Source organism: Rana temporaria, chromosome 6 (assembly GCF_905171775.1).
Source record: "Rana temporaria chromosome 6, aRanTem1.1, whole genome shotgun sequence".
In the NCBI taxonomy this organism is placed as follows: domain Eukaryota; kingdom Metazoa; phylum Chordata; class Amphibia; order Anura; family Ranidae; genus Rana; species Rana temporaria.
This window is the reverse complement of record NC_053494.1, coordinates 221,286,462-221,299,406: the sequence shown is the minus strand read 5'-3', so window position 1 is coordinate 221,299,406 and position 12,945 is coordinate 221,286,462. Positions and strand designations below refer to the sequence as shown.

General features: G+C 45.0%; 1 protein-coding gene across 1 annotated transcript in view; it reads right to left on the bottom strand.

Moving 5' to 3' along the window:
* LOC120944465 (collagen alpha-1(I) chain-like) overlaps positions 1–11,955 on the bottom strand; it is a 72,368-nt gene extending 60,413 nt beyond the window's left edge. The window contains exon 1 of the mRNA XM_040358522.1: positions 11,771–11,955. Coding sequence (XP_040214456.1) covers positions 11,771–11,879 — 109 coding nt within the window. The 5' untranslated portion in view covers positions 11,880–11,955. The remainder of the gene's footprint in view (positions 1–11,770) is intronic.
* Between the last annotated feature and the right edge of the window lie 990 nt (positions 11,956–12,945).

Sequence of the window (12,945 nt, the reverse complement as noted above, 5' to 3'; positions counted from 1 at the left end):
TCTAGGAGCATAAATTACACATCTAATCTCTCAACCACCTATTACACTTTTGAAGGCCCTGGAGCACCAGGACAATAGAAACGCCCACAAAGTGACCCCATTTTGGAAAGCTAACACCCCAACGTATAATCTATGAGGCATAATGAGTCTTTTGAACAGTTCATTTTTTTCCAGATGTTCTTGGAAAATGTGGAAAAAAATAAAAACGCATTTTTTTTTACAGAAAGTTGTCCATTTATAGGATATTTCCAACACATAGCATGTACATAGAAAAAATTACACCCCAAAATATATTCTGCTGCTCCTCCTGAGTATGGCGATACCACATGTGTGAGACTTTTACACAGCGTGGCCACATACAGAGGCCCAACACCGAAGTAGCAACTTCAAGCATTCTAGGAGCATAAATTACACATCTAATCTCTCAACCACCTATTACACTTTTGAAGGCCCTGGAGCACCAGGACAATAGAAACGCCCACAAAGTGACCCCATTTTGGAAAGCTAACACCCCAACGTATAATCTATGAGGCATAATGAGTCTTTTGAACAGTTCATTTTTTTCCAGATGTTCTTGGAAAATGTGGAAAAAAATAAAAACGCATTTTTTTTTACAGAAAGTTGTCCATTTATAGGATATTTCCAACACATATCATGTACATAGAAAAAATTACACCCCAAAATATATTCTGCTGCTCCTCCTGAGTATGGCGATACCACATGTGTGAGACTTTTACACAGCGTGGCCACATACAGAGGCCCAACACCGAAGTAGCAACTTCAAGCATTCTAGGAGCATAAATTACACATCTAATCTCTCAACCACCTATTACACTTTTGAAGGCCCTGGAGCATCAGGACAATAGAAACGCCCACAAAGTGACCCCATTTTGGAAAGCTAACACCCCAACGTATAATCTATGAGCCATAATGAGTCTTTTGAACAGTTCATTTTTTTCCAGATGTTCTTGGAAAATGTGGAAAAAAATAAAAACGCATTTTTTTTACAGAAAGTTGTCCATTTATAGGATATTTCCAACACATAGCATGTACATAGAAAAAATTACACCCCAAAATATATTCTGCTGCTCCTCCTGAGTATGGCGATACCACATGTGTGAGACTTTTACACAGCGTGGCCACATACAGAGGCCCAACATCCAAGAAGCACCATCAGGTGTTCTAGGGACATAAATTACACATCCAATTTCCTTACAATCTATCACATTTTTGAAGGGCCTTCATATTTCTAACACAGCATGTACATACCAAGAATTACACCCTAAAATACATTCTGCTGAGTAATGGGTAAAAAAAAAAGAAGATTACCTGTGGTTTTAGTAGTGCAATTGTCCACAGAAGGAGAGCCCCGATCCAGGCAGCAGGCAGGGACGTGGTCACTGGTCAGCGACAGTGAATGGAATTGTCCAGGCAGCAGGCAGGAATATTGTCCATAGTCAGGAAAAATATTCGTCCTGGTAGGAACATGGTCCAAGTAGCGGGCCATGGGTAGGGGAATGGGGACAGGGGTAGAGGCTTCTCCCACCCAAATCTCTTTGAAGCCTCCGGGCAACCAGACCCTAATCCGGGAATGAGAAAACTAAAAAATTAGTTTTTTCATCCAGAAAAACAATTCTGGAGCCCCTCACATATGTGAGACCCCTGTGTTCCCACTAGTATAGCAGGGTAAAAGATCAATCCAAGGGGCAGGCAAAAAACGTGGTCAAACAGTCCAGGGTCAGTTCCAGAGCAGGCAGATGTAGGTACAGTTTAGGGTTAGGCAAAAGAGTGGTCGTAAAACAAGCCAGGGTCAGTTCCAGAGAAGGCAGAGGTATGTTTAGGGTTAGGCAAAAGAGTGGTTGTATAACAGGCCATGGTCGGTTCCGGAGAAGGCAGAGGTATGAGTGCAGTGGCATAAGGGGTGTGGGGGGGAAATTACAGGAAATTAGAATTGCGTTTACCATACGTCCCTAATAATGAAGAAACGTATGGTAACGGCGGAAACATGTTCCAATACAGAGGCCTGGTTGGGAAGGACAATCGGGACAGTAATACACAGTGTCTTTTCGAATACCACATGTGTGAGACTTTTACACAGCGTGGCCACATACAGAGGCCCAACACCGAAGTAGCAACTTCAAGCATTCTAGGAGCATAAATTACACATCTAATCTCTCAACCACCTATTACACTTTTGAAGGCCCTGGAGCACCAGGACAATAGAAACGCCCACAAAGTGACCCCATTTTGGAAAGCTAACACCCCAACGTATAATCTATGAGGCATAATGAGTCTTTTGAACAGTTCATTTTTTTCCAGATGTTCTTGGAAAATGTGGAAAAAAATAAAAACGCATTTTTTTTTACAGAAAGTTGTCCATTTATAGGATATTTCCAACACATAGCATGTACATAGAAAAAATTACACCCCAAAATATATTCTGCTGCTCCTCCTGAGTATGGCGATACCACATGTGTGAGACTTTTACACAGCGTGGCCACATACAGAGGCCCAACACCGAAGTAGCAACTTCAAGCATTCTAGGAGCATAAATTACACATCTAATCTCTCAACCACCTATTACACTTTTGAAGGCCCTGGAGCACCAGGACAATAGAAACGCCCACAAAGTGACCCCATTTTGGAAAGCTAACACCCCAACGTATAATCTATGAGGCATAATGAGTCTTTTGAACAGTTCATTTTTTTCCAGATGTTCTTGGAAAATGTGGAAAAAAATAAAAACGCATTTTTTTTTACAGAAAGTTGTCCATTTATAGGATATTTCCAACACATAGCATGTACATAGAAAAAATTACACCCCAAAATATATTCTGCTGCTCCTCCTGAGTATGGCGATACCACATGTGTGAGACTTTTACACAGCGTGGCCACATACAGAGGCCCAACACCGAAGTAGCAACTTCAAGCATTCTAGGAGCATAAATTACACATCTAATCTCTCAACCACCTATTACACTTTTGAAGGCCCTGGAGCACCAGGACAATAGAAACGCCCACAAAGTGACCCCATTTTGGAAAGCTAACACCCCAACGTATAATCTATGAGGCATAATGAGTCTTTTGAACAGTTCATTTTTTTCCAGATGTTCTTGGAAAATGTGGAAAAAAATAAAAACGCATTTTTTTTTACAGAAAGTTGTCCATTTATAGGATATTTCCAACACATAGCATGTACATAGAAAAAATTACACCCCAAAATATATTCTGCTGCTCCTCCTGAGTATGGCGATACCACATGTGTGAGACTTTTACACAGCGTGGCCACATACAGAGGCCCAACACCGAAGTAGCAACTTCAAGCATTCTAGGAGCATAAATTACACATCTAATCTCTCAACCACCTATTACACTTTTGAAGGCCCTGGAGCACCAGGACAATAGAAACGCCCACAAAGTGACCCCATTTTGGAAAGCTAACACCCCAACGTATAATCTATGAGGCATAATGAGTCTTTTGAACAGTTCATTTTTTTCCAGATGTTCTTGGAAAATGTGGAAAAAAATAAAAACGCATTTTTTTTTACAGAAAGTTGTCCATTTATAGGATATTTCCAACACATATCATGTACATAGAAAAAATTACACCCCAAAATATATTCTGCTGCTCCTCCTGAGTATGGCGATACCACATGTGTGAGACTTTTACACAGCGTGGCCACATACAGAGGCCCAACACCGAAGTAGCAACTTCAAGCATTCTAGGAGCATAAATTACACATCTAATCTCTCAACCACCTATTACACTTTTGAAGGCCCTGGAGCATCAGGACAATAGAAACGCCCACAAAGTGACCCCATTTTGGAAAGCTAACACCCCAACGTATAATCTATGAGCCATAATGAGTCTTTTGAACAGTTCATTTTTTTCCAGATGTTCTTGGAAAATGTGGAAAAAAATAAAAACGCATTTTTTTTACAGAAAGTTGTCCATTTATAGGATATTTCCAACACATAGCATGTACATAGAAAAAATTACACCCCAAAATATATTCTGCTGCTCCTCCTGAGTATGGCGATACCACATGTGTGAGACTTTTACACAGCGTGGCCACATACAGAGGCCCAACATCCAAGAAGCACCATCAGGTGTTCTAGGGACATAAATTACACATCCAATTTCCTTACAATCTATCACATTTTTGAAGGGCCTTCATATTTCTAACACAGCATGTACATACCAAGAATTACACCCTAAAATACATTCTGCTGAGTAATGGGTAAAAAAAAAAGAAGATTACCTGTGGTTTTAGTAGTGCAATTGTCCACAGAAGGAGAGCCCCGATCCAGGCAGCAGGCAGGGACGTGGTCACTGGTCAGCGACAGTGAATGGAATTGTCCAGGCAGCAGGCAGGAATATTGTCCATAGTCAGGAAAAATATTCGTCCTGGTAGGAACATGGTCCAAGTAGCGGGCCATGGGTAGGGGAATGGGGACAGGGGTAGAGGCTTCTCCCACCCAAATCTCTTTGAAGCCTCCGGGCAACCAGACCCTAATCCGGGAATGAGAAAACTAAAAAATTAGTTTTTTCATCCAGAAAAACAATTCTGGAGCCCCTCACATATGTGAGACCCCTGTGTTCCCACTAGTATAGCAGGGTAAAAGATCAATCCAAGGGGCAGGCAAAAAACGTGGTCAAACAGTCCAGGGTCAGTTCCAGAGCAGGCAGATGTAGGTACAGTTTAGGGTTAGGCAAAAGAGTGGTCGTAAAACAAGCCAGGGTCAGTTCCAGAGAAGGCAGAGGTATGTTTAGGGTTAGGCAAAAGAGTGGTTGTATAACAGGCCATGGTCGGTTCCGGAGAAGGCAGAGGTATGAGTGCAGTGGCATAAGGGGTGTGGGGGGGAAATTACAGGAAATTAGAATTGCGTTTACCATACGTCCCTAATAATGAAGAAACGTATGGTAACGGCGGAAACATGTTCCAATACAGAGGCCTGGTTGGGAAGGACAATCGGGACAGTAATACACAGTGTCTTTTCGAATTCCTCTTCTGGAGCACACCCGGCACCTCTTCTGATTTCTGTGGCCTGTTTCAGGGGAGGGGGTTTTCTCAGGAAAGTGACGCTCGTGGAGTCTGCTCACAGAATCAGAGCGAATATTTTCCGGTGGGTTTTCGGGGTACAAAAGGGCGGTGATGACTTCTTCTTGATAGTCCAGATATGATACGGGGTTCTCTGATGACTTTTTGTAGATTACATAGGAGTTATAAAAGGCCAAACTAAAAAAATAAATGGACACTTTCTTGTACCAGTGGCGGGATTTTCTTGTGGGCAGGTAGGGTTCTATCATCTGGTCATTGAAGTCCACTCCCCCCATGAACAAATTATAGTCATAGATGCACTTTGGTTTTTGGATTGGGCCGGTTCTTTGGGGGACTTCCACGCAGGTGTCGTCGTGGATTGATGTAAGCATGTGGACGTTCCGTTTGTCCCTCCACCTGACAGCCAATATCTCCTGGTTCCTCAATGCTGCAGACTCCCCTCGTCTGAGCTTTTGATCCACCAGTTTTTGCGGGAAGCCTTTCCTGTTGGGTCTTATTGTGCCACATGCTGGGGTATTCCGGAGGTAAAGACAGCGAAACAGGGGCAAGCTGGTGTAGAAATTATCCACATAAAGGTGGTATCCCTTTCCAAAGAGTGGATACATCAGATTCCAGACCACTTTTCCGCTGACTCCCATATACTCTGGACATTCAGGGGGATGCAGTTGCGAGTCCTTCCCTTCATACACCATGAATGAGTAGAGGTACCCTGTGGCTCTGTCGCAAAGCTTGTACATTTTGACCCCATATCGGGCCCTTTTGCTGGGGATGAACTGCTTGATGCCCAGCCTGCCTGAGAATTTGACAAGGGACTCGTCCACGGATATGTTTTGTTCAGGGGTATATAATTGGGGAAATCGTTGAGCGAAAAAATTTAGAAGTGGCCTAATTTTATATAGCTTGTCAAAAGCAGGGTCATTTCGGGGAGGGCACTGGGCGTTATCGTTAAAGTGGAGGAACCGCATAATTATTAAATATCGGGATCTTGGCATAAGGGAGGAGAAGAGTGGCATGTGGTGAATGGGTTTGGTGGACCAGTACGAGTACAATTGTTTTTTTTTTGAAAGTGCCATAGTAAAGGTTAGGCCTAAGAACATTTTAAATTCGTCCACGGTTAGTTCTCTCCACTCAAAGGGGCGGGCATATCTGGAACCAGGGTTACTTCTTATGTACTGTTGTGCGTAGAGATTGCACTGGGCCACAATGAAGGATAGCAAATCTTCGGTGAAAAGTAAATTAAAAAAATTAAGCATTGAAAAGTTTTCGGTGTTCACCTGGACACCTGGCTGGGCAGTGAAAGGGGGGATATTTGCTGCTCCGGAATTAGGGGGAAGCCACAGGGGGTTTTGAAGGCCATAGGGAAGGCTGGCATGGCCCCTTTGTTGCAGTGGCACAGCGCTTGAGGCGGACGGCACAGCGCTTGAGGCGGACGGCACAGCGCTTGAGGCGGACGGTACAGCGCTTGAGGCGGACGGCACAGCGCTTGAGGCGGACGGCACATCGCTTGAGGCGGACGGCACATCGCTTGAGGTGGACGGCCCTGCGCGTCTGGGAGTAGGCCGCTTCTCCACGCCAGCACCCCTTCTTTTCCTGGGCCCACGTTCCTCTTCAGATTCTGAATCCGACCCACTGTCTATAACTGGTTCATAGGCCGAATCCGAATCGGACAGAGACTCCTCGCTGCTCTCATCGCTCATGGCAAGTAGTAGATGTACGGCCTGCTCACCGGTAAAGAATTTTTTTGCCATACTGGTGGCTGGTGAGGCTGTACTGCAGAGCACTGTGGTGGCACTGATGGACACAGGTGGGCACTTATGTGCACTGTAGTGGCACGGGTGTGGCTCTGGTGGGCACAGGTGGCTCTGGTGGGCACAGGTGGCTCTGGTGGCTCTGGTGGGCACAGGTGGCTCTGGTGGGGCTCTGGTGTGCACTGATTAGTAGAAGGCGGCACTTATGTGCACTGTAGTGGCACGGGTATGGCTCTGGTGGGCAAAGGTGGCTCTGGTGGGCAAAGGTGGCTTTGGTGGGCACAGGTGGCTCTGGTGGGCACAGGTGGCTCTGGTGTGCACTGATTAGCAGAAGGCGGCACTTATGTGCACTTTAGTGGCACGGGTGGGCACAGGTGGCTCTGGTGGGCACAGGTGGCTCTGGTGGGCACAGGTGGCTCTGGTGGGCACAGGTGGCTCTGGTGGGCACAGGTGGCTCTGGTGGGCACAGGTGGCTCTGGTGGCTCTGGTGTGCACTGATTAGAAGAAGGCGGCACTTATGTGCACTGTAGTGGCACGGGTGTGGCTCTGGTGGGCACAGGTGGCTCTGGTGGGCACAGGCAGCACTGGTGGGCACAGGCAGCACTGGTGGGCACAGGCGGCACTGGTGGGCACAGGCGGCACTGGTGGCCGCAGGCGGCACTGGTGGGCGCAGGCGGCACTGGTGGGCGCAGGCGGCACTGGTGGGCGCAGACGGCACTGGTGGGCACAGGCGGCACTGGTGGGCACAGGCGGCACTGGTACGGCACTGTTTTGGCACTGGTATAGGACTGTTGTGGCTCTGGTGGCACTGGTGCGGCTCTGGTGACACTGGTGCGGCTCCGGTGACACTGGTGCGGCTCTGGTGTGGCACAGGTGGCACAGATGTGGCACTACTGGGCACAGATGTGGCACTATGGACACAGATGTGGCACTGATGTGGCACTTTAGGCACAGATGTGGCACTGATGTGGCACTATGGGCACAGATTTGGCACTGATGTGGCAATATGGGCACAGATTTGGCACTATGGGGCAATATGGGCACAGATGGGCACTATGGGGCACTGGTATGGATGGCAAAACTCACAGTTTATCTCCTCTTCTCTCTCGCTGATACTGTGTGAGGAGAGGAGAGGAGATAAACTTTCATTGACCTTGCTTTGTTTACATTGTGATCGCGCCGTCATTGGACGGCGCGATCACATGGAAAAAGACCACTGTTACTGGTCAATTTCCCTGATCTGTGTAGCGCCGGGTCTCATAGACCCGGCGCGCACAGAATCTTCTGTGTGCGCGCCCGAGGCGGCGCGCATTGCTGCTTCTGCGGGGCGCCGTTAATTAACGGCAACCCCCAGTTAAGCAACCACCTTGCCGCCGTTATATGACGGCGGCTGGTGGTTAAGTGGTTAAAGGGGTTGTAAAGGTAAAAAAAAAAAAAAATCCTAAATATCTTCCTTTACCTCAGTGCAGTCCTCCTTCACTTACCTCATCCTTCCATTTTTGCTTTTAACCACTTAAGGACCCCTGCACGCCGATATACGTCGGCAGAATGGCACGGCTGGGCACATCTACGTACATGTCCGTGGCTCTTTAAGCCCAGCCGTGGGGTCGCGGGCGCGAGCTCGCGACCCGGTCCGAAGCTCCATGACCGCGGGACTCGCGGACCCGATCGCCGCTGGAGTTCCACGATCGGTCCTCCGGAGCTGAAGAACGGGGAGAGGTGAGTGTAAACACGGCTTCCCCGTTCTTCACTGTGGCACTGTCATTGATCATGTGTTCCCTGATATAGGGAAGCATGATCAATGACGTCACACATCCAGCCCCGCCCCCCTACAGTTAGAAACACATATGAGGTCACACTTAACCCCAAAAGCGCCCCCCTGTGGTTAACTCCCAAACTGCAATTGTCATTTTCACAGTAATCAGTGCATTTTAAATGCATTTTTTGCTGTGAAAATGACAATGGTCCCAAAAATGTGTCAAAATTGTCCGAAGTGTCCGCCATAATGTCGCAGTCACGGAAAAAATCGCTGATCACCGCCATTAGTAGTAAAAAAAAAAAAAAAAATTATAAAAAGCCCATAAATCTATCCCCCTTTTTTGTAAACTCTATAAATTTTGCGCAAACCAATCAAACGCTTATTGCGATTTTTTTTACCAAAAATAGGTAGAAGAATACGTATCGGCCTAAACTGAGGATTTTTTTTTATATATATATATTTTTGGGGGATATTTATTATAGTGAAAAAATATTGCATTTTTTTTCAAAATTGTCGCTCTATTTTTGTTTATAGCGCAAAAAATAAAAACCGCAGAGGTGATCAAATATCATCAAAAGAAAGATCTATTTGTGGGGAAAAAAGACGCCAATTTTGTTTGGGAGCCACGTCGCACGACCGCGCAATTGCCAGTTAAAGCGACGCAGCGCCGAATTGCAAAAACTGGCCGGGTCCTTTACTTGCATTTTGGTCCGGGTCTTAAGTGGTTAACAAGTTTTTGATGCGTTCCAGTGTGTTTTTGATACGTTTTTAATGCAGTCCAGTGCTTTTTTTCACCCCACTTTTTTTTGTGTGCTTATTTGATCATTGTGTTATTTCTTATTTTATTTTACTTTTTTTGTGTGCGTATTTGATCATTTTTGTGTATTTTCTTTTACTTTTTGTGTTTGTGTATTCGATAATTATTGTATATTTCAATTTTTTTATTATACTTTGTTTGCTGTTTTTTTTTTGTGGGAAAAAATGTGAAACAATAGGAATGATCAGGAGCTGCTTTTTGGCACAAGAACGGGTCCAGGATTTTTCTTAACGTTAAATAATGACAATTGTGTTCCAGTGCATTTCTGGTGCAGGTAAAATGTGGCACGTTCTACATTTTTTTTTTCTGGAACTGGAACGCACTGGTGTGAACTATGCCATTGAAAACCGTATAACCTACTTTCCATGCGTTTTTGATGCAGCAAAAAAAACGCACTGGACTGCATGTGGCGTGAACTGGCCCATAGGGCGTTCAGAAAACGGCCCATAAACTCCACTGCTGATAAACGTCCAAAAGCTTCCATGTGTGCATAGAGGGGAGTTTATGGGCTTTTAAAAAAATACAAAAAATTCCCAAACACCCAAAAAACGGGCGTTTATGCGCTCCAGTTTGCATGGAGCGTTAACGCCCACCCTGTGCAAATTAGCCAATCACACCTGACATTCACATCACAAGGGCAGGTTGCTCCAAGTAGGTAGAAGTTGATGATCTATTTATTTTTTGTTCATCTTTTATGATTACAACGTTTCAGTTTTGGTAAAAAAATATTTCCCCGGAGAAATGCTTTTTATCCTCGCTGCAATTATAATAATGTATCTTTTAGGTTTCCAAATATCATCACACGGGATTTGTAGCACTTTCGCTGGAATATCTGCATCTCTTTTTACTACGATACAATTATACAATCTAATGTACAAAATATAAAACACCAAAAATGATTCTACTATTATACAAAATGCTTAGCTCTAAAAATAATAATAAATAAAATAAAATATTTATGAATAATAATTACAATGTTGATATCACACTAAGCATTCCTGATGAGCAATAAAATGCATCTTACAGGTTGTCACTCTATGACCCCTTTCACACTGGAGCGTTATTACAGCGTTTTAGCGTTAAAAGATAGCGCCATTAAAACGCTCTCCATGAATCTCAACGGACCCTGAGGTGTTGCGCTGGCGGGGCGTTGAGAAAAGTCCTGCAAGCAGCATCTTTGGAGCAGCTTTTGGGGCGCTGAAAAAAACGCTCTAAAAACGCCCCTTTCCATTGAAATGAATTGAAAGCGGTGTAAAAACGCCTGAATAGCGCCTATAATTCGCTCTGAGCTGTAGAAAAAGTCACACGATCTCCCAAAAATGTAAACACGCAAGCAAAAAAAAAAAAGAGCATCTACAACAGCAGGGCTGAAATTGCCCGTGCTTCAATAACGCCCACAAAAACGCCCGCAGTGTTGGGTTAATTTTACCGATAGCGCCCTAAAAACGTGGTAAAAACGCAGTAATAGCGCTAAAGGCGCTTTAGGGCGTTTTTGCAGCGCCTCGGTGTGAAAGGGCTCTGCGTATCTGGGAGGTAATGACTCAGGGCAGCCTTCACAAATTTTGGGGACCCTTAAACAGCTTTAGGCAGGGCCCCCCTGGAGCAGAGGATCGGGGGGGGGGGCTCTCCTCTTTCCAGCCACGAGATGAGATAAGCGGGATGGGGGGGGGGGGGTTGGTGCTGACAAACAAAAAAAAGTCAAGTCTTTTCTTCTCTCTCCTGCCGCGAGATGCTAAAGTCAGACGAAAATAAATAAATACATAAAATAAAAAAATGTGGGGGGGGCGCGAGTTGCTAAAGGTGGGGGGGGGGGGTGAGACAGAAAAAAACAAATAAAATAAAAAATAGGGGGGGGGGATTCGGGCCCTTGCGGACTTTTAGGCCCCCTACAGGTGTAATGCATGTACCCCCCTGATGGCGGCCCTGAATAATCTGTATCATTTTACAGCAACATGAAAAAATAAAAATAAAATAAAAAACGGGGGGCGAGTTTGCCGCAAGTTTCTAAAGGTGGGGGTGTCATGAGGAAAAAAAAAAACAGGGGGCATTCGGGCCCCTGGGGACCATCAGACTCCCTACAGGTGTAATGCCTGTACCCCCCTGATGGCGGCCCTGGGTGTAATGCCTGTACCCCCCTGATGGCGGCCCTGGGTGTAATGCCTGTACCCCCCTGATGGCGGCCCTGGGTGTAATGCCTGTACCCCCCTGATGGCGGCCCTGGGTGTAATGCCTGTACCCCCCTGATGGCGGCCCTGGGTGTAATGCCTGTACCCCCCTGATGGCGGCCCTGAATAATCTGTCATTTTACAGCAACATGAAAAATAAATAAATAAACAGATCTAAAAGAAGATCCCCCTCCTGCTATAATAAAAACAATGTTTACCAGAGATTTCAAACATGTCCATGGAAGACATCGCCATGTCGCCCGCCGTCAGGTTCAAGGAGCTGAACTTTGAATCTTCATCGGGCCGGACATAGACCGGGTTATCCATCACAAAACCCGGACTGGATCTGGGAGGACCTCCGGCCAACTTCTCTCATTTATTCCCTCCGCCCAGGAGGTTTCACAATGACAGATCAGCACTTTACAAAAACACTTCTCTATGAGTTATGATTAGAAGTCTCCTCCTTCCAGCCCCGAGCTTCCTCCAATCTCTGCACCCCAGAAGTAAAGTACTGATCCTTAGAGAGGCAGAGCCCCCCACTACTGAAGAGCATGGCCCACCCTTCCAACCATCAATCCCAACACTGGGAATAATCCCCCCGTCCCGTCCTAAAATTAGTTTTGTTTTTCATTTTTACATCTTCTGCCTAAAAATGCTAGGGAGCAGGATAAAAAAAAATCCTTAGAAGTTCAATCTTTAGGCACATCTATGTGGTTGTGGTGCGTTTTTGATGCATGTTTTCCATACATTTTTTTTTTTAATAGGAAAGTCTCTTTAACCACTTAAGACCTGGACCTTTAGGCAGCTAAAGGACCCGGCCAATTTTTTGCGAATTCGGCACTGCGTCGCTTTAACTGACAATTGCGCGGTCGTGCGACGTGGCTCCCACACAAAACTGACGTCCTTTTTTTCCCACAAATAGAGCTTTCTTTTGGTGGTATTTGATCACCTCTGCGGTTTTTATTTTTTGCGCTGTAAACAAAAATAGAGCGACAATTTTGAAAAAAAAAAACAATATTTTATACTTTTTGCTATAATAAATATCCCCCAAAAATATATAAAAAAAACATTTTTTTTCCTCAGTTTAGGCCGATATGTATTCTTCTACCTATTTTTGGTAAAAAAAAAATCGCAATAAGCGTTTATCGGTTGGTTTGCCCAAAATTTATAGCGTTTACAAAATAGGGGATAGTTTTATTGCATTTTTATAAAAAAAAAAATTTTTTACTACTAATGGCGCCGATCAGTGATTTTTTTCGTGGCCGCGACATTATGGCGGACACTTCGGACAATTTTGACACATTTTTGGGACCATTGTCATTTTCACAGCAAAAAATGCATTAAAAATACACTGATTACTGTGAAAATGACAATTGCAGTTCGGGAGTTAACC